This window comes from Notolepis coatsorum (genome assembly GCF_963971535.1).
Source record: "Notolepis coatsorum genome assembly, chromosome: 1".
Taxonomy (NCBI): domain Eukaryota; kingdom Metazoa; phylum Chordata; class Actinopteri; order Aulopiformes; family Paralepididae; genus Notolepis; species Notolepis coatsorum.
Genome location: NC_140165.1, coordinates 152848220 through 152874233, shown reverse-complemented (window position 1 = coordinate 152874233; position 26014 = coordinate 152848220). Strand labels below are relative to the sequence as shown.

General features: G+C 42.9%; 1 protein-coding gene across 1 annotated transcript in view; it reads right to left on the bottom strand.

Moving 5' to 3' along the window:
• The window catches only part of gcn1 (GCN1 activator of EIF2AK4), a 111432-nt gene that overhangs the window by 15440 nt on the left and 69978 nt on the right, over positions 1 to 26014 (bottom strand). Inside the window, exons 34-44 of the mRNA XM_084327530.1 lie at positions 25731 to 25852; positions 24967 to 25081; positions 24299 to 24478; positions 23880 to 24100; positions 23705 to 23773; positions 23475 to 23613; positions 4817 to 5013; positions 4256 to 4398; positions 4046 to 4163; positions 3593 to 3808; positions 2978 to 3142 (exon numbers count right to left, since the gene is read on the bottom strand). Of these exons, the coding sequence (XP_084183656.1) occupies positions 2978 to 3142; positions 3593 to 3808; positions 4046 to 4163; positions 4256 to 4398; positions 4817 to 5013; positions 23475 to 23613; positions 23705 to 23773; positions 23880 to 24100; positions 24299 to 24478; positions 24967 to 25081; positions 25731 to 25852 (1685 nt within the window). The remainder of the gene's footprint in view (positions 1 to 2977; positions 3143 to 3592; positions 3809 to 4045; positions 4164 to 4255; positions 4399 to 4816; positions 5014 to 23474; positions 23614 to 23704; positions 23774 to 23879; positions 24101 to 24298; positions 24479 to 24966; positions 25082 to 25730; positions 25853 to 26014) is intronic.

The following is a 26014-nucleotide window of genomic DNA, read 5'->3' as shown; positions in this document are numbered from 1 at the left end:
AAAACAAGAATGAACTCATTTGTATTAAGTTTAGCAAATAAGGGAACAGATAAATAACATTTCAATGCAGTAAAAAAAGCAATATTTAGATTTTCGGGTTTTGTCCACATATAAGCCGCACCGTTATATAAGCCGCAGGGTCGAAAAACAGGGGGAAAAGCCGCGGTTTATAGTCCGAAAAGTACGGTAGTATTATACAACCTGGAACTGGACCAACTAGATCGACATCCCATAATAACGATCTTTTTGCTCCAGTAGCATCGCCCAACGCTACGAGGAAGCTGTGGTGAGTTTCAGCGTGTTTGATTATTATTATCCATATAAACTGCTCTGATCTATATATCGCCCATACTACATAAATGATTTAACGTCGGCCACGGACTTATAACCCCCCCCCCCCCCCCCCCCCCCCCCTCGGTCACCAGCAGATGATGAGGCATGACGTTTAGGACCTTGTACAATTGAATTTTTTTTATCTGACGTCAATCGGTATCAAACTACATTTGATGATCTAATATATGTATTTATGGCTATAACTCACGTTCTGCAGAAAAACGATAAAAACATATTTATAATTTAGACCGTATTTTAGTATGAATGTGTGAATGAAAAAGTAGAACGTTGCTACATCCTAAACGATAGACACTTGACGTTGAATGGGCCATAGTAATGTCAATTTAGCAATACGATTTAAAAAGTTATAGCCCTGCAAAGAAGGGGAACATCTCCATAGACTTACAGTGGTGGCAGAGAGGGGATTAAGATCAGAATAATCCCTGGCAGATAAAGGGTTAAGGGGATGCAGACTGTTGTACTTTGGACTGGGTTCCTTATAACAATAACTTGACAACATATGATTTTAGTTTAGCCGCAGCTACAGGCAATCTGAGGAGGACGCAGCTGATATCCTGTATAGGTCCAGCCAGGGGAGAATTTGGCGTCGGTGTTTACTACTGCGCATGTGCGTTGGGCAAGAACGGCTCTGTATCGCGCAAATTACATGGCACTGTTGTCGACGAGTTACCAAAACGAAAACGCCCTTTCAGCGTTGCCGCTAGGAAAACGCGTTTTCCTGACAAAACGGCATTTCCTTTTAACACTTTGATCGCCGGGGTTAAATTCATAATTTACCATCCCTCGCCAGCCCTATTTAACATGGAGAAGTTTCCCTTCTTTGCAGGGCTATAACTTTTTAAATTGTATTGCTAAATTGACATTACTATGGCCCATTCAACGTCCTATATCTATTGTTCAGGGTGTAGTAACGTTATACTTTTTCATTCACATATTCATACTAAAATACGGTCTAAAGTATAAGTATGTTTTTATCGTTTTCTGCAGCTTTCTCCAGAACTTGATTTATACATGTTTTGTGTATTCCAGTGTATTCCAGTAAAGGGCATTTATCACAGAATCTTAATTTTTTTCTGAAACTTAAAAAAAAACGAGCGTTTTTCAAAATGGTATAAAACGGAAATTAACCAAATAAAAAACAATCCGCTTCGACAATGTTGACTGCAAACAAGTCATTGATAAGCGACAGCTAGAGCTGCCGCGGTATTGATGTTTTCCTTACCGCAAACATTTGCAAAATATTTCCTACCGCTGCGGTTATTACCGCACGCACAAAAAAAAATAATTTGAATGCATTTTTATTTTTTAGTAGTAGTCTACTCTTTATAGCATATAGCCTGCCTCTAGTCTAAATGTCTATCTTTAGAGGATGACTTTGCAGCATGAATATTGTTTGGGATTCGGCAAGCACGCATTGGTTATTGAAAGTGAAACACGGATTCGAAGTTTCCCCTCTGGTCGTGCGCAGTTCACTCGGTGTCGCGGGCAGGGGTGGTTACCCCTAACCCCCCCGACCGTTTCTTATTATTATTACTATAAAGTTACTACTTTATAATAAAGGCATTCGTTTTGTGGCATTAACATTATATAGTTATACGTTCAATAACATCAGCGTATTTACCGGACCATAGCAAGCCAAGCAATACTCTATTCATATCTCAGTTCCTTTCTTTGCTCAGAGCGTGCTGAGTTGTCCCATTCTGCGGTCTGTTAATAAAGTTTTCAATCAGACAAGTGTATAGAACGAAGGGCTTTTATTATAACATTCGTTGCAGACAGTAAAATCATTATGTCTCGTTTAGTACTCCTTAGGAGCGATGGTAGTCCACTCCGGCGGAGAGTTAAAGCTAACGTTATTAGCCGTGTTGTGATGAGCTGACATTCAGGAAGTAAAAACCTAATACGCGCTTGCCGATTGGTGGTAACACACTGCATGACGCTACAACGTGACGCGTCTCTCTTCTGACCAATCAGTGGTCTGCAATGTTTCACGTGACTTTTCTGGTACCCAATAGGGTCGCTTGGAACCTCGATAGATGAGTAGGGTATATCTGCAGAGCCGCAAGCCCAACGAGAGGAGGGTAATTTATTATTATAAAAAACAGCAGTGACGCGGTATTCAGCCTACTCTGCGGTGGCCGTGATGTAACAGCGATACCGCGGTAATGCGGTAATCGCGGCAGCTCTAGCGACAGCCATATTAGACACAGCCATAATTTAAGATATAGTTTATGAGTTCGCAAAAATATGAGAGCTCTGTCATTGAAGTGGGCGGTGGCACGCAACAGGGTTCCTAGGCACCGCATGGCTGGCACGGAAAGTGTTAAGGCCCTGTATCTCTGAATACGTATTGTGATATCACCATGATTCATAGGACATAGATTGCAAAGTATCCCCCCAAATGTTTCAAGTGATGGCTTATTTTGAAGGTATGAATCTGTACTTTCATATCATGTAATTTTTTTTGAAGATGTCTCTAAAGGACCCAAGGTCTGTAGCTAGTCACATATAATCTGACATATTAAAAGCAGATTCTTCACTTTACCGCCCCTTTGAAAACATAGTGGAAAAATTTACAGATGACAAGCAGACGTAAGTAAGAGCAGAGTGTCGAGTGACTGACCGCATCCTTGCTGGTGGACTTCATGATCTCGCTCAGGCCGATGCACACTCCCTGTCTCTCGTCGCTCTTGTCCGAGCGCAGCCCGTCCTCCAGGATGGGAATAATCTCTGGGAGAATCTTCTCTCCCAGCTTCCTCACCAGGTCTCCCAGGGTTCGCGCCGCAATCTGAAACCCACAGAAAACACATTCAGTTCACAAAGGCTTGCAGAGAGATACATATGAAATTCAAGGACTGTCAAGTACTTTCCTAAGCACTATTTTTTTATTTTAAAAGGGCATTTAAAAGGATACAATTCAATTTTAAATGCTGTTTTTTATAGACAAATATTTGATACAATATTTATGGCTTAAAACCAATTTCCGACAGTTACATAAAAAAGAAAAAAGAAAAATGTAATTTCTTGATTCAGAACAATTTTATCGTGGATGAACAAAACATTCAATGTGAATGGTTGATTTGAATTTCAAGGACTTTTAAAAAACGGGCTGTTTTCAAGGAAGAAAGATCAAGCACTTTAAGCACTTCAAGGACCTTGTGCGAACCCTGATTATAGTACAAATGTCTGCAAGGAGATACATGGGTGGTCATAAAATAAATAATAAATGCGGTGGTACCGTTCTCTTGTCAGGGCAGGTGGAGGCCAGGAAGCCCAGAAGCAAGGTGAAGAGGGTGGGGAGGATCTCTCGGAGGGTCCGGGGCGTGTTGGATACCACTATCTTCCAGACGTGGAGGGAGGCCTGTCGCACCACTAGCTGGGTGTCTGAGCGGCCCATGTACAGGCCAGACAGGACGCGGTTACGCCGTTCAGGACCAAGAGCCCCGATGATGGCCTGGAGTGAAGAGAGTGATACAGTATTAAGTTATGTTCTACCTTTATTAATCCCCTTTGGGAAATTCTTCCTCTGCATTTGACCCCTCCCAACTATTTTAGGAGCAGTGGGCAGCCACACAGCGGGTACTGCCAGTACCTTGGTCAAGGGCAATGGCAGGAAACCTAGCATGCATGTCTTTCGGAACACGAGCGGCTGGATAAAGCAGCTGCTGTAACTCAATTAGACTGACCATACCTTATTAGATTGTGCTGTGCCAAAGTTGTCATCTTCGGAGGCGGTCTCCGTCGTCATCTTTCCTGTCACTCCAGAGATGTGGAACAGTAGGTCTCCAAGCAGCTGCACAGAGCTGAACCTGTGAACCGAATGACACGGACAACAAGTTAAACCACCATTAAAAAACAATTAGTAAATCTTTTAAGTATTGTTGAGTGTTTGATGTCTGACCTGATCCTCCACAGGTCGTCAAACAGGCCCTGCTCCAGCTCAGGCAGCAGTAGAGCGATGGCGGTCTCGGCATACATGCTAATGATGCGCTGGCCGGCACGCAGCGCGGTGTCCCTCACATACTCATTCTCATCAGCCAAAGCCTGGGTTACAACACAGGGCAGAGAGGATGAGTTCAATGGCAGCCAGAGAGAAGTTATGTTTTATTTTTTCACAATAAGTAATTTTATTAATCCTCTTGGGGAAATTTGTCCTCTGCATTTTACCCATCCCATCTATTTTAGGAGTAGTGAGCAGCCACACACTGCGTGTCAGATTATGTGCAAAATAAATTAGCATTGCTTTTTGGTGAAGTGCCCCTTTAATGACTTAGAGAGGAACTTGGGAGTACCGGGAGGAAGGAAACCTGCACAAGCACGGGGAGAACATGCAAACTCCACACAGAAAGGCCCCCTGTTGGGGTCCAGGAGCTTCTTGCTATGAGGCAACAGTGCTAACCACTGCACCACCGTGATCTGAAGAGTGACTTGATACACTGGGCCACAGCAGAGGAGGTCATACCTTCAGAATACAGGGGATGATAGGCCCGATGTAGGGGGTGAACCTTTCTCCAAAGGTGAGTGGCAGGTAGATGAACATCATGATGTAACCGTCTCTGACATGGGAGGCGATATCCACCTTGCTGGCAGTCTGAACCACGTCCGGCATCAGCTTGTCCAGTTTCTCCACTCCAAGTCCAGCCATGACCTCAGCCAGACCTGGAGACAACATACAGGTCCAGGAGGGTAAGAAGTTACTGGCTGATCAGAGATATAACTTTAGAGTCTTCTATAAATATATAGGACTCTAACGTAGCTTTTAGGGATGTTAACAATTCATCGAAGACCGATTGATTGATCTGTGATGTTACAATGTTGTCGATCTCTTATTACATTGTAGCCGTCAGTAGAATGTAGGGCTGTCTTAAATACTTTGAAGCTTTGTTCGATGGGCATGGGATTCGAATATGAAAATAAAATTCGATTATGTTTAAAAAAAATATATATGAATTTTTTTTTTATTTTTTTTTTTAGTGCAAAATCAACTCTGCCTCTCTTTGTTAACTACAACAAGCAATGCTGTTTGTTATTTAAGATGAGGTCGGACTCGGCACTGACAGATTTGTGTTCATTGTGCTGCTTTTATAAAGCCTCAAATGACGGCTTACAATATTTCATGGAAGCAAAGTGTTTAGTTTGTCTAAGATTTAAACTTTACAGCACTGACAAAGTTGAACAAAGTGCTGTACAAGTCCCACAACATAATTATTTTTTAAATTTTTATTTCGAAGCTTCGAATTAACACTATGGTCGCCAAAAACGCCGTACCACGTCATTCCCCGCCATGCTCAATCTGCCAAAGACGCCGTACCACGTCTTTGATATCAATATTTCAAAAATCTGTGATCGAAATCATATTTCTCCCCCGGAGACTTGAGATCTACTGTTGATCCCCTCTCAACTCTCCAACGGTTCAAGAGCGCCATCTGGTGGCCGATCGGCTGATCGCCCAGAGCGGAAACAGGAAATGGAAGCTGGTGCTCATTCCAATTCGATCCGATCACTCAGTAATAGTCCCAGGACTCGAGCTAGACACAACGGATAGCAATCCGTTACCAATAACTCGATAAACAACATGATTTGGACGTATATACTATTATACAACCTGGAAATGGATCGCATATTTCTACATCCCATAATAGGAATATTTCTGTTCCACGCTCATCGCTATGAGGAAGCTACGGTAAGATTCAGCGTTATTTTTTAACGTGTTCGATACTAACTGCTCTAATGATCATATCACCCACACTAGATGAATCATCTAACGTTGGCCACGGAATTATAAACGACCCCCCCCCCCATCCGGTCAACATCAGATGATCAGTAGTAACTTCTAGAAGCACGTCCATTTGACATTTTTTATCTCGCGCCGATTCCTATCAAACTGTATTTGATCATCAATATAATGCATTTGGGGCTATAAATCACGTTCTGGAGAAAGCTGCAGAAAACGATAAAAACATACTTATACTTTAGACCGTATTTTAGTATGAATATGTGAATGAAAAAGTATAACGTTGCTACACCGTGAACAATAGATACTTGACGTTGAATGGGCCATAGTAATGTCAATTTAGCAATACAATTTAAAAAGTTATAGCCCTGCAAAGAAGGTAAACATCCCCATAGACAAATAGAGCTGGCGGAGGATGGTATATTAAGAATATAAGCCTGGCGACCAAAGTGTTCAAATCTAATCTCGGCCCAGAGGCTTCGAATTCCAAAAAATAAATCGAAGGTCAGCCCTAGTAGAATGGTGTATTTTCAAAGCATTTTTAATGAACAGATAGAGGACGCAATATAACTATGACGAGGAGGCAAAAAAACACGAGCGACGGCAACTTGTAAAATGAAGCAGGCTAAGAGAAGCATTGATTTTGAAAAAATAACCCAAGTCAGTCTGCGCATTTATCGAAAACGGCATGATCGATACAGTTGACGGCGAAGGATTTCGGCAAATGATACACCTGCCTGAGCCAGCGCGTGCCATATCCCATCCTGAGGCACAACCACCTCGCACATCGAGGAGAGCTACACTGATGCAAAGTTAGGAGTTGCTCGCAAAGCTAGCCAACGTTACCTGTGCTCCAGGGTTAGAAATAAAAATTTAAAAAAATCAAGGGCTTTTTTTGCCATCCTTAATTGATTTTCGGGGGCTTTTTTTTGTATTTTGGGGGCACTGAATTTTTATGATGAAAATTAACATAAGGATTATAAAACATTGTTGACACTTTTTTTTACAGTCTTCGTCCCTATGTTAGATAATGTAATGTTAATGTCTCCATATATAGGGCTCTACGCTAACCTTTTTCCCAAGGAGCACATGTGCTCCTAAATAAAATGTTAATAAATAAAATCTAAATAAAAATTTAGGAGCACACAAAGAAATTTAAGAGCACAGTGAAAATTGTTCAAGTAACACAGAGTTTATTAACTATTTATCTCATGCATTATTATACTGTGCGTGTGCACACTATGAATTGAAAATGGGGGACCCTGATGTAAACAAGACGAAAGTCTTTCTCTGGTCAGCATCCCCTTAACTTGTGTGTATTGAGCTGTACTGTATTGTACCCATTCTGCAATCTGTTAATAAAGTTTTCAATCAATCAAACGCAAAGGATATCGGTTGTCAAGCTGCTTTTGTATGTTGTAGTGTTGTTATGATACCAACATTTTGACTTTGATACAGATAGGAAAGGTAATGGAATATATTATTAGATGACAGAACATTGAAAATTCTTTATACAATTATTTAATTCATTATGAAATAGAAATTCCGTTTTTGGGTGGAACGTTTGTTGCAAGGAGGGAGAAGGCGGGGACCGCTGCGTGTTACACACAACACGGAGAAATTTCCAAGCGTCTAGCTGCTTCGGTGCGTCGTTAACGTTAATGTCGGAAGAAATTCCCCACTAAGCCCTAAATTCAGAGCAGAGCAGTATCCTAATGACTTTTATGCTTCAGTCGATAAGGTGTTTTGCGAATTCTGTCAACATACCGTGGGGACTGGACCCGCAAAAACACGTGCGAATATCACTTCAAAAGCCATGTCAGCCGGATTCCCCTCTTTCTCCTCGGCTCTCTTTTGCTCAAAATAAAAATGAATGGGCTTCATGGCTGGCTGATTTTTTTGCGTTGTCTGATTCTGAATGTATAACTTGCCTAAGCCGGTACCGTGACTTTGTTTTCGGGCGCTACTGTGATTGGACGTTTATGCGCCTTGTGTAATGTGGGACTATTATAACAGCGGAGCTGTTTTGTAATCGTCACTCGTCTCGAGTAAATGATTTTTCCGGGTGGCGCACACACACATATTATTAGGGGCAAATACAAGGGAAATGCTCGCACTGTAGATCATATATATAATTACCGGTATATATATAATTAGTAAACTGTCGGGGGCATTTTCTGCCCCCCTTAACTGATTTTCGGGGGCATTTTGTCCATTTTCAAGGGCATTTTGCCCCGAGCCCCCGTTAATTTCGAACCCTGCTGTGCTCGCAAGGCTGCATTGACGACAGACAGCTGGACTGCCCTGACAACCGAAAGCTATGTTACCGCCACTTGCTACTACATCACGAGGACTGGCGAGTCACCACTGTGGTGTTCATTTGAAATTTGAAATTTATTTGAAGGATAAACCCCTTGAGATATGCTATCTCGTTTTTGAGGGGGTCCTTAAACAACTCTTCTGCCCCCTTAGCGACTATTTTGTGTGTGTTTCTGTGTACAACGATGGCTGTGTTGATGATTATGTCATGAAATTGGGTCCGTTTGGTAATTTTCGATATATATCCAATATGTTAAATGGTCATCACTAGAATAGCTCTAAAAAAAATTATACACTGTAGCTTGCCAATTAACCATAAGGTTTTTTTTCTTCCCATTGACTCCAATGTTAAACGCTGTTCCTTGATTCTGTAATTATACATATACTTTCAATTAATTAATTTCAAGGCATATACACAAGATATTATGCAGGCCAGGGGATATTTAGAGTAGGGATGTCCGATATTATCGGCCTACCGATATCGGCATTAAAATGTGATATCGGAAAATATCTGTATCGGTTTTCAAAATAATATATATATATTTATTTTTTACATTTCTATAACCTTTATTTACCCAGGCAAGCAAGTAAGAACAAATTCAGATTTTATTTATTGTCAAAAGTATGCATAATGTTGTGTTAATTCCACAATAAGAGATATGTAATGTTAATTACCTGAAATTATTCAGTTTTTTGTGGGGGGAAACCCTGCATATATCGGTATCGGTTGATATCGGTATCGGAAATTAAGAGTTGGAAAATATCGGTAAAAAAGCCAATATCGAACATCCCTAATTTAGAGCAATCACCTGCTTTTCTACAGAAGATGGCGTTGTTGCTCTATGTTCCCCTTGTAGCAGGGAGACAGAGTAGGCGGGGCTGTCAGAATAATCTACCCGCACCAGAGCTTGCTCTGCAGGGGAGGGAGGCGGCGCTGGGCCGTCTCACCTGTGTGTGTATGTGTGTGTGTGTGTGTGTGTGTGTGTGCATTTCACTGTAGACCGCAGCAGCGATAGAAATATATGGCGAATGTAGCTGTGCATTCACTCTAGATGTATTGCAGGACAATGTGTGTACTGCCTAATATCTGTGTTGGTACAATTATATATAAAACGATATATATTTTAGCGACTAGCCCACTAGCGTGAACAGGCTCCTTCCCTCAGAGCAAGCCGGCTTGTATCACCACCTAGACGGCAACATCGGAGCACTGTGATTGGTCCCGCCCCTATCTGCTCCCGGCTGATCACTGGTGACAAAAGAGGGCTCGCTCTTACGGGAGGGGCTCTGTGTTGAGAGATTTTACCCGGACAATGTGTACTGTACCCCCCGCTGGAAATATTACCAATAACTGGTGCATACTAACGTCAGCTATTTCTGACCGAATTAGTCAATCATTTGTAAATATAAAGACAGTAATCTTTTCACAAGGACTTGGTGCAGACTTTCCACGCTGCACTATGGGGTTGAAAACTTATATAAATATGAAATAAATGCAGATTTCTGCTGGGTTTTTTTTTCCATAAAAAGGGATTTACTATCAAACAAACGGGAAGATAAGTGGTTAAAATTCGGATTTTTTTTTTTTTTATTATTATTATTGGTCTTTTTCCCCCTCCATTTTTCCTCCGATTTTCTCCCATCCCAATGTTAGTCGTATGCCAATTCCCAGTCCCTTCCTGGTCGCTGCGCACTTACCCCCCACAGTCAGATCATCTGGGAGAGTGGAGGCTACCACGTGCTTCCTCCGACACACGTCCAGCCAATCACCGCTTCTTTTCACCTGGCAGCGCGGATTCTCATTGAGAGGGCGTAGCGTGTGGGAGGACCACACTATCCCCCTCACGTCCAATCCGCGCTTAGCAGGCGCCCCGACCGAACTGTAGGAGTCGCTGTTTACAACGACCCGGACCCACCCCGACAGCTTCTCCCACCCTCTGATACAGCCAATTGTATCAGTGCAGACGGCCAGCCAAGCTGGTGACAACCCCGGAGCTGTGAGCTGGATTCGAACAGGCAAATCCAGCTCAGCTCCGGGGCTGGTGACGAACGCAATCTCCGCTCGGCCACCTAACCGCCCTAAAATTCGGAAATATTTGTAATCTTTTATAGATATCTTGATGTTAGGTTCTTAGTGTTAATCCTGAAAATAATAATTTTTTTTATATATTAAAAAAAAAAAATTATATGGCCTTGAACTTGAAGCAACACTTTCCTGCTTAGCATTATAACTCTGCTAACTTGTTAAGGGGGCAGAAGAGATAAGGTCCCCTGTCTTATAAATGGCCTTTTCCAGTGTTTAGCATTGTTTTCTATAGGGATGCACAGATATGAAAATTTGCCACAGATACCGATTGTTCAACTAACACAATCGGCCGATACAGATATTTGTGGCAAAAAAAAATATTTTTTATATAATTTCTTCTTTTTTTTTATTATTATTATGAAACTACTGTATATTTGTATGTCTCTAAATGTTTTGATGAATTGAAAATGGAGGACCCTTATGTAAAAAAGCCGAAAGTCTTTTTCTGGTCTTCATCCTCCAGTCCACTGAGCTGTACTGTATTGTACCCATTTTGCAATCTGTTAATAAAGTTTTCAATCAATCAGACAAATGTATAGAAAAGCTTTTATTATAACCATATAACAATTTTTTTTATTATCGTTTATGAGTTTTTTTTAGCCCTATGCTTGACTTATTTTAGACACTTGAAAAAGGCCACAGGCCGAAACGTTGTGTTCAAGTACATTAAAACTTGGGAACACGATGGTGTGCAGACTTTTTTTCCACAAACATTACAGATCTATTTCGAGTCTAGCACCCGTGACTACATTTGGGATGTGCGCGAGTCTTTTCTACTATGACTATTATTTTAGGCATGGCAACAAATAAAATAATAATAAAATGAATAAATAAAATATTAACACTTTAATCGCCAAAAACGCCGTAGGACGCCTTTCCCCGCCATGCTCAATCTGCCAAAGACGCCGTACCACGTCTTTGATATCAATATTTCAAAAATCTGTGATCGAAATCATATTTCTCCCCCGGAGACTTGAGATCTACTGTTGAGCCCCTCTCAACTCTCCAACGGTTCAAGAGCGCCATCTAGTGGCCGATCGGCGGATCGCCCAGAGCGGAAACAGGAAATGGAAGCTGGTGCTCATTTCAATTCGGTCCGATCACTCGGTAATAGTCCCAGGACTCGAGCTAGACACAACGGATAGCAATCCGTTACCAATAACTCGATAAACAACATGATTTGGACGTATATACTATTATACAACCTGGAAATGGATCGCATATTTCTACATCCCATAATAGGAATATTTCTGTTCCACGCTCATCGCCCAACGCTATGAGGAAGCTACGGTAAGATTCAGCGTTATTTTTAATGTGTTCGATACTAACTGCTATAATGATCATCACACTAAATGAATCATCTAACGTTGGCCACGGAATTATAAACGACCCCCCCCCCCCCCATCCGGTCAACATCAGATGATCAGTAGTAACTTCTAGAAGCACGTCCATCTCGCGCAGATTCCTATCAAACTGTATTTCATCATCAATATAATGCATTTGGGGCTATAAATCACGTTCTGGAGAAAGCTGCAGAAAACGATAAAAACATACTTATACTTTAGACCGTATTTTAGTATGAATATGTGAATGAAAAAGTATAACGTTGCTACACCCTGAACAATAGATATAGGACGTTGAATGGGCCATAGTAATTAGGGATGCACGATATTGATTTTTTGACACCGATAGATAACTTTATGCTCCTCAAGCCGATATTTATTGTATTATAATATTTTTTTTAAATGTATATATATATATATATATATATATATTTTTTTTTTTGTCAATTTCTTTTTTTTTAGTATTTATAAGCTCCGACGTCATCGGTACTGCTATCGGTACTCGAGAAATTATGGAGTTTTTTTTTTAGGAATTTAAACGTCGCAAACTAATCTTGTTGGCCGTTGTCTATATCTCTCCTGCCTCTGTGTCTCTGCCTGCGCGGGGAGCGGGCTGTGCTGTGCTCTCTCCTCTCTTCTCTTTTCCTCCCACACACACACACACACACACACACACGGGTGCTGCGCTGCCGAGTACAGACAGCTCTGCTCTCATAATGGCGGACAGAACGAAACGTTCAAAAGTCTGGGTCTATTTTACTAAAGTCGATGCTGACAACGCTCGTTGCCACAAGTGCAACAAGACATTTGCCAGTAATGTATAAGCGCTGGTACTTGTCAATGTGGCTGGCGGGGAGATAACGTTAGCTCCGAGTAGAGTAATGGCTGACAATCCGGAGGTAAATAAACGAACGAGAGCTTCTGATTGGTGGTAAGAAGAAGAGGTGGGTGCAAGCGGTGGGACGTAATTGGCAGATCGACTGTCTGTCTCCGAATGTAGCGTGACTACGTCACAGCCAAGAAAGGGAGCGCTGGGTTTGTGAAAAACTCCCTGTTCCTAAACCACACGCTATCAGTTTTACCACAGTACTGGCAAAACGGGAGGAGGCTATAATAAAAACAAGCGCCCTTCATCCAAATCCACCCACACCGGATTTCTTTTAACCAAAAAATGTATTATATGTTATCGGAGCTATCAATAACGTTATCGGGTTTATCGGGATGACGTCATAATTGCTGATATCGGCCCGATAATTATCGGCCCGATAATTATCGGCCCGATAATTATCGTGCATCCCTAATAGTAATGTCAATTTAGCAATACAATTTAAAAAGTTATAGCCCTGCAAAGAAGGTAAACATCCCCATAGACAAATAGAGCTGGCGTGGGATGGTTTATTCTGAATTTAAGCCTGGCGATCAAAGTGTTAAATAAATAAATAGGCTACACGTCTCTCTTTTTGTGTTACAAATTATGCTCACAGATATGAACATAGGCCTCTTTACTTAATTAAAAAAAGGAAACATCAAGAAATATGTTTATGGTATTAATTCCACCATGCCATGTGTGTTTTTATTTTATAATGCTCATGAGTCATGATTATTGCTGAAGTCTGAGTCATACAATACTCACTGGCTTTCATAACCGACTAACTTGTCTTGCTCAAGACTTGTTTATGAGTGTTAATAAGAGAGCACAATCTCTCTCAACCAAAGCAATGCAGGTAGATGGCAACAGAACCATTTTGATTGACAAGTCGATTCTGCCAATTACGTCACACCGCTTGCACCCGCCTCTGCTGTTCTTACCACCAATCGGCAAGCGCTTATTCGTTTTTTACTTCCGGGAAGTCCGCCATTGATATGCATGCGAGAACAAACATACTGTAGCTAATAAAGTTAGCTCCCCGCCAGCGCTCCGCAGGATGACCAAACGAGGCATAATGATTTGACTGCAACGAATGTTATAATAAAAGCTTTTCTATACATTTGTCTGATTGAAAACTTTATTAACACTTTAACTGCCGAAAACTGCCGAAAACGCCGGAACTCGTCTTTGATATCAATATTTCAAAAATCTGTGATCGGAATCATATTTCCCCTCTGCAGCCTTGACACACAGTTCTGATCTCCTCTCAATCCTCTAGCGGTTCAAGAGCGCCATCTGGTGGCCGATCGGCAGATCGAAAAACCGGATGTCAACCTTTAACCCGGCAGGACTCACTCCATATGTGGTCCGGGCACTCGCTAATGTTAGAGAGACTCAGTCTTCACACAGTGAACATCGATCGGTGGAAATAACTCAAAAAAACAACATGATTTGGACGTGTATATACCATTATACAACCTGGAAATAGATCGGGTATTTCGACATCCCATAATGGAAAAAATTCTGTTCCACGCTGATCGCCCAACGGCCCGAGGAGACTGGGGTGAGTTTTAGCGTTATATTCTAACGTGTTCTTTACTAACTGCTATGATGAACATATGACCCACATTAGATGAATGGTATAACGTTGCCCACGGAATTATAAACGCCCCCTCGCCCATCCGGTCAACATCAGATGACGTGTAGTAAATTCTAGAAGTACGTCCAATTGAAATTTTTTATCTCGCACAGATTCCTACCAAACTGTATTTCATCATCAATATAATGCATTTGGGGCTATAAATCACGTTCTGGAGAAAGCTGCAGAAAGAGATGAAAACATACTTATACATTAGACCATACTTTACTATGAATATGTGAATGAAAAAGTTTAACGTTGCTACACCATGAACAATACATATAGGACCTTGAATGGGCCCTAATAATGGCAATCTAGCAATAGAATTTAAAAAGTTATAGCCATGCAAAGAAGGGGTACTTATCCATAGACAAATAGAGCTGGCAACCCATGGTATAGCATGAATTTAACCTCCGGCACCCATAGTGTTAAAGACCTGTTACTAACCAACGTTAGACATTTACCGGGTCGGCATATGGCAGACCACCTCGTGTAACAGTTAAAAGAAGCCATTCCCTATCCCTGGATACAAATCCGACTGACTGGTTGAAAGTCAATGCGGGGAGATTCCCCATGCTGGCAAAGCTGCCACACCAGCACCTCTATATACCTGTGTTTTTGGACTGATTGTGAAGACCGCAATAACCAAACAGGCATTAACCTGGAACCCACAAGGCAAGCGAGGCAGACCCAAAAACACCTGGAGAAGAGACACTGAGCAGGAACTCAAGACGAGGGGACTGACGTGGAAACAGCTGGAGAGGATGGCTCAAGACAGACGGGGGTGGAAACGTTTCATCAATGGCCTATGTTCCGAAAGGAATAAAAGGCCTAAGTAAAGTAAGTAAGTGATGCAGGCTGCATGGGCTCCCGTATGACCATGTCGATATGCTGGCATCGGGACTGTGCATGTGAGTCAGTCTGAGACAGGCTATTTATGTTCTATGTAGGCTATCTTGTTGCAAAATAATAATAATAATAATAATAATAATAATAATAATAATAATAATAATAATAATAATAATAATAATAATAATAGCCTCATTAAAAATACTATTGTTGCTTCGTTAATGGTTGTTTTCAGCCTTTTAATGCACGTAATCTGTTATTTAGTTAGGCCTATTGGAAATGTTCGTCGACATAAGTAGGTTTTTTTCGTTTTTGTTTATTTATTAATGAACCGTTTCTGTGCCAAAAAACAAGTTAACTTGTTATAGTCCGCCAATCGAATTCTGCCAACAACGAGTATACTCGTTATTGGATGCGTTTCTTTTATTCGCTATTTCCATTCATTATTCATCCTGCTGTGCTGTAGGACTGGGCGACACTCTGTCCGAGACCGCAGCGGTCCAATACCGCCGCCTAACGCCTTGCGGCCGCTTACTTACTTACGCCTATCGCTCCTTTTGGGGGAGCATAGGCCGTCGACAACAGTTCGCCAGGGTCCTCTGTCCTGTGCTTTGCTTTCCAGCTGTTTCCATGTCAGTCCGCTCTGTGTGATGTCTGTCTCCAAGTCCCTGCGCCAGGTGTTCTTGGGCCGGCCTCTCTTCCTTTTGCCTTGGGGGTTCCATCTAAGAACCAGTCTGGTGGTGCTGGTGTTTGGTTTACGTAGTGTGTGGCCAATCCATCTCCACTTTCTTCTCTTGATTTGTTCTTCCACTGGTTGTTCGCCCGTTCTGTCAGAGATCGTCGTTACTGATGGTATCTGACCAGTGGATGTTCAGGATCCGCCTCAGGCATCTGTTGATGAATGACTGCACTCTAGTCATTGTGATCTTGGGTTGTCCTCCACATCTCTGATCCGTATAAGAGTACTGGCTTGATGTTGGATTTGAATAGTCTGATCTTTGTCTGCTGACTGATTACCTTGGAGCTCCAGATGTTCTTTAGTTGGATGTATGAGGCCCTTGCCTTGCTGATTCTTGCTCTGACATCTGCCTCCGTGCCACCCTTCTTATCTATGATGCTAACTAGGTAGGTGAAGGATTCTACTTCCTCAAGTACTGTTCCCTCCAGGTTTAATGGGTCTTCGTTGTTTGTGTTGATCTTGAGTATTTTGGTCTTTCCTTGGTGGATGTTGAGGCCTAGTTGTGTTGAGGTGTCTGCCAGTATGTTAGTCTTCTCCTGCATCTGTTGTCGACTGTGGGATAGTAGGGCAAGGTTGTCTGCGAAGTCTAGGTCGTCCAGTTGTGTTGCGAGTGTCCACTGGATCCTGTTTCTCCTCTGCTGTTGTGGTCTTCAATATCCAGTCGATGGCCAGGAGGAAGAGGAAAGGGGACAGTATACCGCCTTGCCTTACTCCGTTCTTCACTTGGAAGCTTCGTGTGAGCTGTCCGCTGTGTATGACTCTGCAGGTCATTCCTTCATAGGAGTTCCTCATGATGTTGACGAGCTTTTCTGGTATGCCGTAGTGTCGAAGCAGTTTCCAGAGGGTGTTTCTGTGGAGGCTGTCAAATGCCTTCTCGTAGTCTACGAAGTTGATGTATAGTGGAGAGTTCCATTCCAATGATTGCTCGACTATGATTCGGAGGGTTTCAATCTGGTCCACACATGATCTATTGGGCCGGAAGCCTGCCTGCTGGTCTCTTAGCTGCGGATCCACCGCTTTCTTTATTCGTTCGAGGAGGATTCTGTTGAAGATTTTCCTGGCACTGATAAAAGCATGATTCCTCTGTAGTTGTGGCATTGGCTGAGGTCTCTTTTCTTAGCTATTGCACCCCATTTGAAACGATGTGGTTTCTTTTCTCGGCTGAGCTGAGCTGTGCAGGCGGGGTCTAAATACTCCAGCAAGACTCCGGCTTATATCGGCTTATATAAACTTCAAGGACGTTTTTTGCTCTGTTGGCCCCAGTCTAGTCACTATCATAAACTCATCCCTAGCCTCTGGTTCTGTCCCAATCTATTTTAAGGAGGCAGTCGTACAACCACTCCTTAAAAAGCCCAACCTAGACCCCACCATCCATAATAATTTCAGACCCATCTCCAAGCTGCCTTTTGCATCAAAGGTGTTAGAAAAGGTTGTAGCCAACCAGCTCACCACCCACATGTCACAAAATAACATCTGTGACAAATTCCAAACTGGCTTCCGCAAACTCCACTCCACTGAATCTGCCCTTCTCAGAGTATCCAACGATCTCCTGATGTCTGCTGACTCTGGTGAATGCTCTGTTCTGGTCCTGTTAGACCTGAGCGCAGCGTTTGATACGGTCAACCACAGCATCCTTTTGGACAGGCTCAGGGAGTGGGTGGGCATCTCTGGGAGCGCTCTAAGCTGGTTTGCCTCTTACTTAAGGGAGAGAACTTTCTCGTGGCTGTGGGTCCTTTTAAATCGGACCCCACCCCCCTCTCATGTGGGGTACCACAGGGATCGGTGCTAGGACCACTCCTTTTTGCCATTTACATGCTTCCCCTAGGCCTCCTCATCAATAAATTCACCGGCATTAAATACCACTGCTACGCAGACAACATACAACTACTCTGCTCTTTTAAGCCCGACAATTTGGAGAAACTCAGCCTTCTCCAGGAGTGCCTGCTCGGCATTGAGAGCTGGATGGGGAGTAACTTCCTCCAGTTAAATGCAAAAAAACGGAGGTGCTGATCGTAGCAGCTGAAAAGACTGCAGCTAGAGTGGCCACTCACTTGGGGTCCCTTAAAGACAACATACGTCCCCACCTGAGAAACCTGGGTGTTGTCTTCGACCAGGCCATGAACCTAGACAAACATGTCAAAACACTCACATGCACCTGCTTCTTTCACCTCAGAAACATTGCAAAACTACGCACCATCATATCTCACTCTGAACTAGAACTGTCCGTGCATGCTTTTATTTCCTCTAGGCTTGACTACTGCAACTCACTTTTCACCTGTCTCACACCAAATCATCCACAGACAAACTACAAATTGTCCAAAATGCTGCAGCCAGGCTACTCACAAGGTCAAAAAAATCATGTCACATCACTCCCATTCTGGTATCCCTGCACTGGCTCCCGGTACACTATAGAATTCACTTCAAAGTCCTCACTTTCACTTTCAGAGCACTCCTCAGAGCACTCAACGGCCAGGCCCCTATCTACATCACTGAACTCATCCATCCCTACACCAACACCCGCTCACTCAGATCTGCCGATCAGCACCTCCTGGTGGTCCCCAGGTCCAGGCTGAAAACAAGGGGTGATCGAACAACTAAAAACACATTTGTTCAGACAGGCCTTTGGTCATACATAGTAGGGGTGGGAATCACCAGTTTCATCACGATACGATACGATATCGATTCTTTGGACAACCATACGATATTATCCGATATCACACAGTCTGCCACGATACGATTCGATTCAGGTGCCTGCGATCGATATGAGACGATATTATATGCCCATTTAACACAATCGGTAACATTTAAATCAACAAAAAAAGGCAATGGAAATATTATTTGACATTTTTATTTTTGAGCTCTTTCAGACATTTAAATGAAAAACAATCTATTGTTTTTAATACAAATAGACCTCCTGTTCACTGTTTTTGGTTTGTTTTTCTTTTTTTCTCTCGATATTAATATCCTATTCACTGTCACAGAGCTGTATTTTGGCTGGAAAAGCCGGCCAGATCCTGTTAGTGGGGCTATCCCGAGAATGCACCCTCCTTCCCAGTCCCCACTTCTCTGCCTATGGCTCTGGGTTAGCTTGTTAGCTTACGGCGCTAATGTGACGTTATCTTCGATCTTTAACGCGACATGGGCATAATGGAGTGGCGAGGATTGCAAAGCAGGTTAGATGCATTGGACCCGTTGCGGAATAAAACAGCAGGGACATGTTTTGGGTCACAGAATAGGCACAATAGTCTTGCTCGGCTCTGGGTTAGCTTGTTAGCTTACGGCGCTAACGTAACGTTATCTTCGATCTTTAACGCGACATGGGCATAATGGAGTGGCGAGGATTGCAAAGCAGGTTAGATGCATTGGACCCGTTGCGGAATAAAACAGCAGGGACATGTTTTGGGTCACAGAATAGGCACAATAGTCTTGCTCGGCTCTGGGTTAGCTTGTTAGCTTACGGCGCTAACGTAACGTTATCTTCGATCTTTAACGTGACATGGGCATAATGGAGTGGCGAGGATTGCAAAGCAGGTTAGATGCATTGGACCCGTTGCGGAATAAAACAGCAGGGACATGTTTTGGGTCACAGAATAGGCACAATAGTCTTGCTCTAGTGACGCTCTGTGTGCTGTTGATGTTAAACGGAGTTTCACAACACTGGGCGCGGGGCGATGACGTCGCCGTCGCCGGATTTTCAAAATAAGAGTATCGCAATATGAATCGATCTTTTTACGTGGCATCGATCCTATTTGATTATTGATAATAGATCGATATATCGATCTGGATCGATGTATCGTCCCACCCCTAATACATAGGCACTCTTTCTTGTCCTCACTGTTCCTATAGTTTTGTTTTTTAATTAGTGACTCATGATTTTATCCAAATTATTTTATTCTACTTTTTTTTGCTGGTTTCACTGTTTTTAACTGCTGTCTGTTGTCATTTATTTCTGATTTTGCTTTGTTGTGTTGTTTATATTAAGCTGTAGTGTAAAGCACCCTGTGCATTCGTGCTGTGAAGGGTGCTATATAAATAAAAGTCATTCATTCATTCATTCATTCATTCATCGATGCATCAACTAGGCTCCCCCCTCCTTCATATGCAATGCTGGATAACGCTGGATACACGGACGCGACCAGTATTTGGAATGGCGATCAGATAATTGGATTATTCTTTTTGCAGTACATCATAGACAAGGTAAGGGCTGTCACTATATGTTATCGATCTTGTGTTGATCCGATAATTCTTTCCCGCGATCGAAGCGTGTTGGGGGATGTGTGTGTGTGTGTGTATATTGGTAGCGATCAAAAGCATGGAGTGGCCCCGCGTCTAGGGATGTCCCGATCCGATCGGGGGCCGATCACGTGATTTTCAGAAGATCGGGATTCATTTTTTTTTGCTTTTTTATTCAACAAACATGACCATGTTCACGTCTTAAACTCATACTGAGGCCTTAGTTTTGGTTTTAAATTACATATCATCATTCATTTATTCATTGTCACACAGAGCAGAAGAATTTGCCAAAACAAACGCATTTCCTTTGATTTAATTATACATCAAATGATTTATGTCAAGGATGAGGGACATCCACTAGTTGCAGAACTTGCAGTCATCTGATTTTTACAGACGATGGCGCCATTGCTCTATGTATGTTATTACCATCTCATGAAGCAGCAGGTTGGAGGCGGCATTGTGCTAGGGGAGGTAAGGAGGCAGAGTTTTTAGATTACTCTGGTTGCAATGGCTCGCTTGAATGAAGTTAACTTTTCACCTATATAACGTCAATATTTGCTTTGTGATTGAGGATTATCGTCGGCGTTTCAGACCAAAATGGAGCAAATCATTACGTAAGTCGAACACTGTGAATGTATACTAATGTGCAAACAGATTGAAACTTTGAATATTTCTCGTATGAAGCACATTCTCAGGGTGAATGTAATGTGAGCCACCGGCCCTCGAGGGACTATTGAGGCAACAGTCTCGCTTCGCCAGTTTCTGACAAAAATGCGTTACTAATGTGAAAGATCGGATCGGGAAAGATCAGTATCGGTAGATACTCAAAATCACATGATCGAGTTCGGATCGGCAGCAAAAAAATGTGATCGGGACATCCCTACCCGCGTCCCCGTCTCCCTTTCATGCGTGCATGATGAAAGATAATACAGATAATCTAGCGTTGATTTCAGATTGATTGTTGATCCAAGCGAGGAATGGCAACATGTTTAGTGAATTCCACTAAAACGCTGTTTTCGCGTCTTTTCCTGGGATTACTCAGAATCACTCAAACTATACTCATATTCACCACGGTATAAAACGGAAATGTAGGGATGAAAAAATTATGTTTTTTGCATGTTGACCAGAAGAAACTCACTGGCTATCGACAATGTTATTAGATCCATAGCTATAATATTTAATATAGTTTTAGCAGTTGCAAACACCGGCATTATCCCATTGAACAAAGCGCTGGCACAAACGGGATGGGTTAATCGCAGAGACGAATTGCATACATGCATCGCATTCATGCCGATTAATGACCTCTGAGCAGGTCCTAAATTATTATTATTATTATTAAACGGCCATACGCCCACAGCGCCATCTGGCGATCATTGTGTTAAGTTAATATAAAACAGTGTTTAGAACATTGTTGAGTTTGTTAAATACATGTTTTAGATACATTTCTTTACCTCGTTCAGACGGCCCGCTGTTGGCTTCGTTAGTACAGTTGGTTGTTTTCAGCGTTTTATGGGCGTTATTTAGTTAGGCCTATTGGACGTAAGTAGATTTTTCGTTTTTGTGTATTTATTAAGTTAACACATTAACTGCCACAGAGTTTGCCCGTCTCATACCACTCTCTGCCACCACTCTAAGCCTATGGAGATGTTTACCTTCTTTGCAGGGCTATAACTTTTAAAATTGTATTGCTAAATTGACATTACTATGGCCCATTCAACATCGATTATCTATCGTTCAGGATGTAGGAACGTTATACTTTTTCATTCATAGATTCATACGAAAATACCGTCTAGAATATAAATGTTTTTATCGTTTTCTGCAGTAATTCCTAGAACGTGAATTATAGGCATAAACGCATATATAGATTATCAACTGCCGTTTGTTGCCAATACACGCTATATAAAAAATTTCAACTGTACATGATCCTAAACGTTATGACCGATCATGCGCGGATGAACGGGGGGGGTCGTTTATAATTCCGTGATCGTCAGTAAATGCTTTATTTAGTATGGGTGATATATTGATCAGAGCAGTTTGCATTGGGGCGCCCCAGTGGCGAACCACATAGCATGCTCAGCCGCGACACGGCCGACCCGGGTTCGACTCCCGAACCCGTTGTTATTTGCCGAATGTCTTCCCCCCACTCTGTCTCCCATTCCTCCTCGGTCTCTCTCTACTGGACTGCCCAGTAGCAATAAAGCGATAAAACGCCAAAAATAAATCTTTAAAAGAGCAGTTTGCATTAATAATAAACAATCACGCTGAAAATGCCGTCAGCGTCCTCTTACCGTTCGCCGATGAGACTGGAGGAAAAAGATCTCACTTATTTGACGTGGATCACCTAGATCCATTTCCGGTTTGTATAATAATAATAAACGCCCAAATCATATCGATTATTGAGTTATGGCAGCGATCCATATGTACGATGTGTGTCTAGAGTCCCGCAACAATATGCGAGTGGCGGACACATTTCCCCGGTACACTGAGATCACCAGAGATCCATTTCCGGTTGTAACTCGCCCGATCACCACCAGGCGGCAGTATTGAAGCGTTGCAGAGTTGTGCAGGCTCCCACTGTATCAGCCGAGGCTGGGTGAGGGCATTCTGAATACCATGGCGAAAAAATGAAATATGATCTCAATAACGGCGTACGCCGTGGAATGGCAGAATTAGCATGACCTTGAAACACGTTGTACGACGTTTATGGCGCAGGATGTGTTAACAATGTTTAGAATTTTTTTTAATTCGTTAAATACACGTTTTTTTAACCCTTTCACTGCCACACTACCAAATTGTTAACCCTTTCACTGCGACAATACACAGAAGGTTAACCCTTTCACTGCCACACAACAGCAGGTTAACCCTTTCACTTGCCACAAGTGGCGAGTGACCTTTTTTGCCACATATGCAGCTTGCCCGCTTAAAGTCGACACAAATGTGTTTTAATATGTCTAAGCCTCTACATTTCTATGTTTCATATGCCATGCAATGTTGCGGAAATAAACCTTTTGATTGAGGAAACAAATACATTTGCTATTGTTTGGTAAATTGGGTATTTTTTGTTACAATTAATAGATTAATGATCAAGTAAGGAACGTGCTTATAATTTGCAACCCTAGTATCTTTCTATATCATTTGTTTTAAAACATGAGCCAGAGTGATGAGCCATTTCCACTACTACGCAGAATGATCGTTAGCACCAATTACGATCAACCTTTCGGCTAGTAATTATCTCAATGGTATGACGGACTCGTCAGAAAGCCTTCAGCACAGTGTGAGTAATTGGGGGGCAGTAAGGAGGAGAACCGACCTTGGGCGGCTCCAGAACGGTCCACAGAGCTCTGCTCAGAGGCCAGTGTCTCCATGAGCCAAGGCAGCAGGTCGTCGTAGGTGGTATCGCCCATGCCCTTCACCATGGCCCCCAGAGCCTTGGCCGAGACGGTACGCACCTGGAGGGGAGGAGGGAGAAAGCAGTTACTATCAACTCCACACAAACGGCACATATGGTATCGGCGTTAGCATTAATATAAACAAACACACCTCAGGCACTGGGTCGAGCAGAGAAGCCTTAAGTCCAGGAATGACACTCGGCAAGTACGGTGACAGGTCCTGCAATCAAAAGTAGGAGTTTAGGAATACCCTTCAGTAACCAATGAGAGCAGAATATGTTTTAAATTCTTGTAAACTATAGCATAATCTCTGTAGTATTGGGTACCTTCTGGTCAGTGAGGGAGTACATGTTGCCGATGATCTGGGCGGCCATCTTGCGAGTGTCAGTGGAACGGTCCTGGAAGGCCCTCTGGACGATGGGCATGATGAGGGCCAGGGAGGGAGCATCGATGAAGTGGACAAACTTGGTGTCCAGCAGAGTCTGCAGGCAGTTCTGGGTCTTACGGGACGGGTCGGTCAGGGCGTCCAGCAGGATGGGGGTGATGGCTGAGGAATAAACAATCCAATTATTAATCATTAACCCAATTACTGGAACTTTCACAACGTGTTACAGTGCCACTTTGTCTCGAAGTTTTGTTGAGACCCGTATTTCTACGACCAAAATAAAACATTAGTCAAGTAAGGAAGACATCTAATGGACTTGTCTAGCGGCATCTCTAAGTGCTGAAGCATTCTCAATCGTACCCAAGATTTCGGGGTTGCGGATGACCGAGCCGATCTGCCGAAGGGCCTGCTGGCCGGCCTTCTGGACCTTCACATGGGAGTCAGTCAGCACCTCTGTCAGCTTAGGCACAATGCTGGGCAGGCAGGAGGACAGCTGCTTGGGGGCACAGAAAGCCATGGCACCTAGCAGCTCCACAGAACCTGAGGAGGGAGGAGGTTGATATCAACATAATTGTAGTCATCACGATTCAAGGGTTAATTATTGACCTCTCTCAAACTCTGCCCTCTTTTCTTGATCCTCCTGTTACACAACTGTAGCAAGGAAGGGACAGAAGCAACAGTTGAAATTGGGGGATCAAGAAAAGAGGGCAGGGTTTGAGATGGGTCTCAAACCCTGAGAGGGAGACAGAGTAGGGGAAACACAGGCGAGAAGGTTCTTTATAGACACAGTAGGAAGGCTGAGAGGGAGACAGAGTATGGGAGACAGAGGGGAGAAGGTTCTTTATAGAGACAGTAGGAAGGCTGAGAGGGAGACAGAGTAGGGGCCCAGAGTAGGAGAAGGTTCTGGCAAGATTATATCCCAAGCCAACAGGGGTAACATTGTGGTTACATCGTTTACATTTTCTTTATTTACTCCTACACAATCTCAAGGGTTAAAGCTTTAAAGCCATGATGTAAACAGGCCTGACCTGCTTTGGTCCTCCAGGACTCCTCCTCTAGGGCCACCAGTAGAGAGGGCAGCACCAGCTTCACTCCATGGGCACTTAGGTTCCTCATCACAGCCTTGGCACAGTCATCTGCAGCCTAGGAGGAGGATAAAATACTAGTCAGGGCCGGGCCATATGGTAAAAATATAATGTACTAGAGTCAGGGCAGGGCCATATGGTCAACATAATTTACTAGAGTCAGGGCAGGGCCATATGGTCAAAATATAATGTACTAGAGTTAGGGCAGGGCCATGTGGTCAAAATAGAAGATCATGATCGTTTCCTTATATTCCTTAAAGGGGAACTATCTTATAAATTGCCTTTTCCAGTGTTTAGCATTGTTTTCTAGCAATGTGGGGTTGTACCAACACTGTCTATGTCGCACATTCCTCCAGTTCAGATGAGACAAGGTCCTCCCCCACTGAACCAAACCATTCTGATTTGACCCGCCCGCCCACAATCAACTGTGATACGTTTATATGAGCAGCGAGTGGAAATAATGCGGAAGCGGTTTTTCAGTTCCCCTTTAAATATGTATATAACTTTGTATTGATCTGTATATTTAGTCGACGATGGTATAGTAAAAAATAAAAAAATCCATACCTTGGCATGGATCCATGATGGAATACCTTACTATTCAGTATACCAGTCCCAGCCCTAATTAGAGTGGATAGCTAGTTTGGGGCAGTAGGGGGTGAGAGAGGAGGGAGTGGGTTAGAGAGGTATGGTGTACCCGGCCCTCTCACCTCTCTGACATACTGGTTTCCATCTCCAAAGCAGAGCAGCAGGTGGGGCAGCACATGGACCACATAGGGTTCAAACAGCTTCCCCAGCATATTACACAGCATCTCAAAGGCAAACAGGGCACCTGGGGAGAGACAAACAGCAGTTGTAATGAAGACGGGGAGAACACCAGGACATAGTGTACTATGGTTCAGCCGGGGGCAGCGGTAGCCTTAAGGGTTAGAGAAGTAGCTTTAGGACCTAAAAGGTCACTGGTTTGATCCCCTTTTGGAAAGGAAAAAAGAAA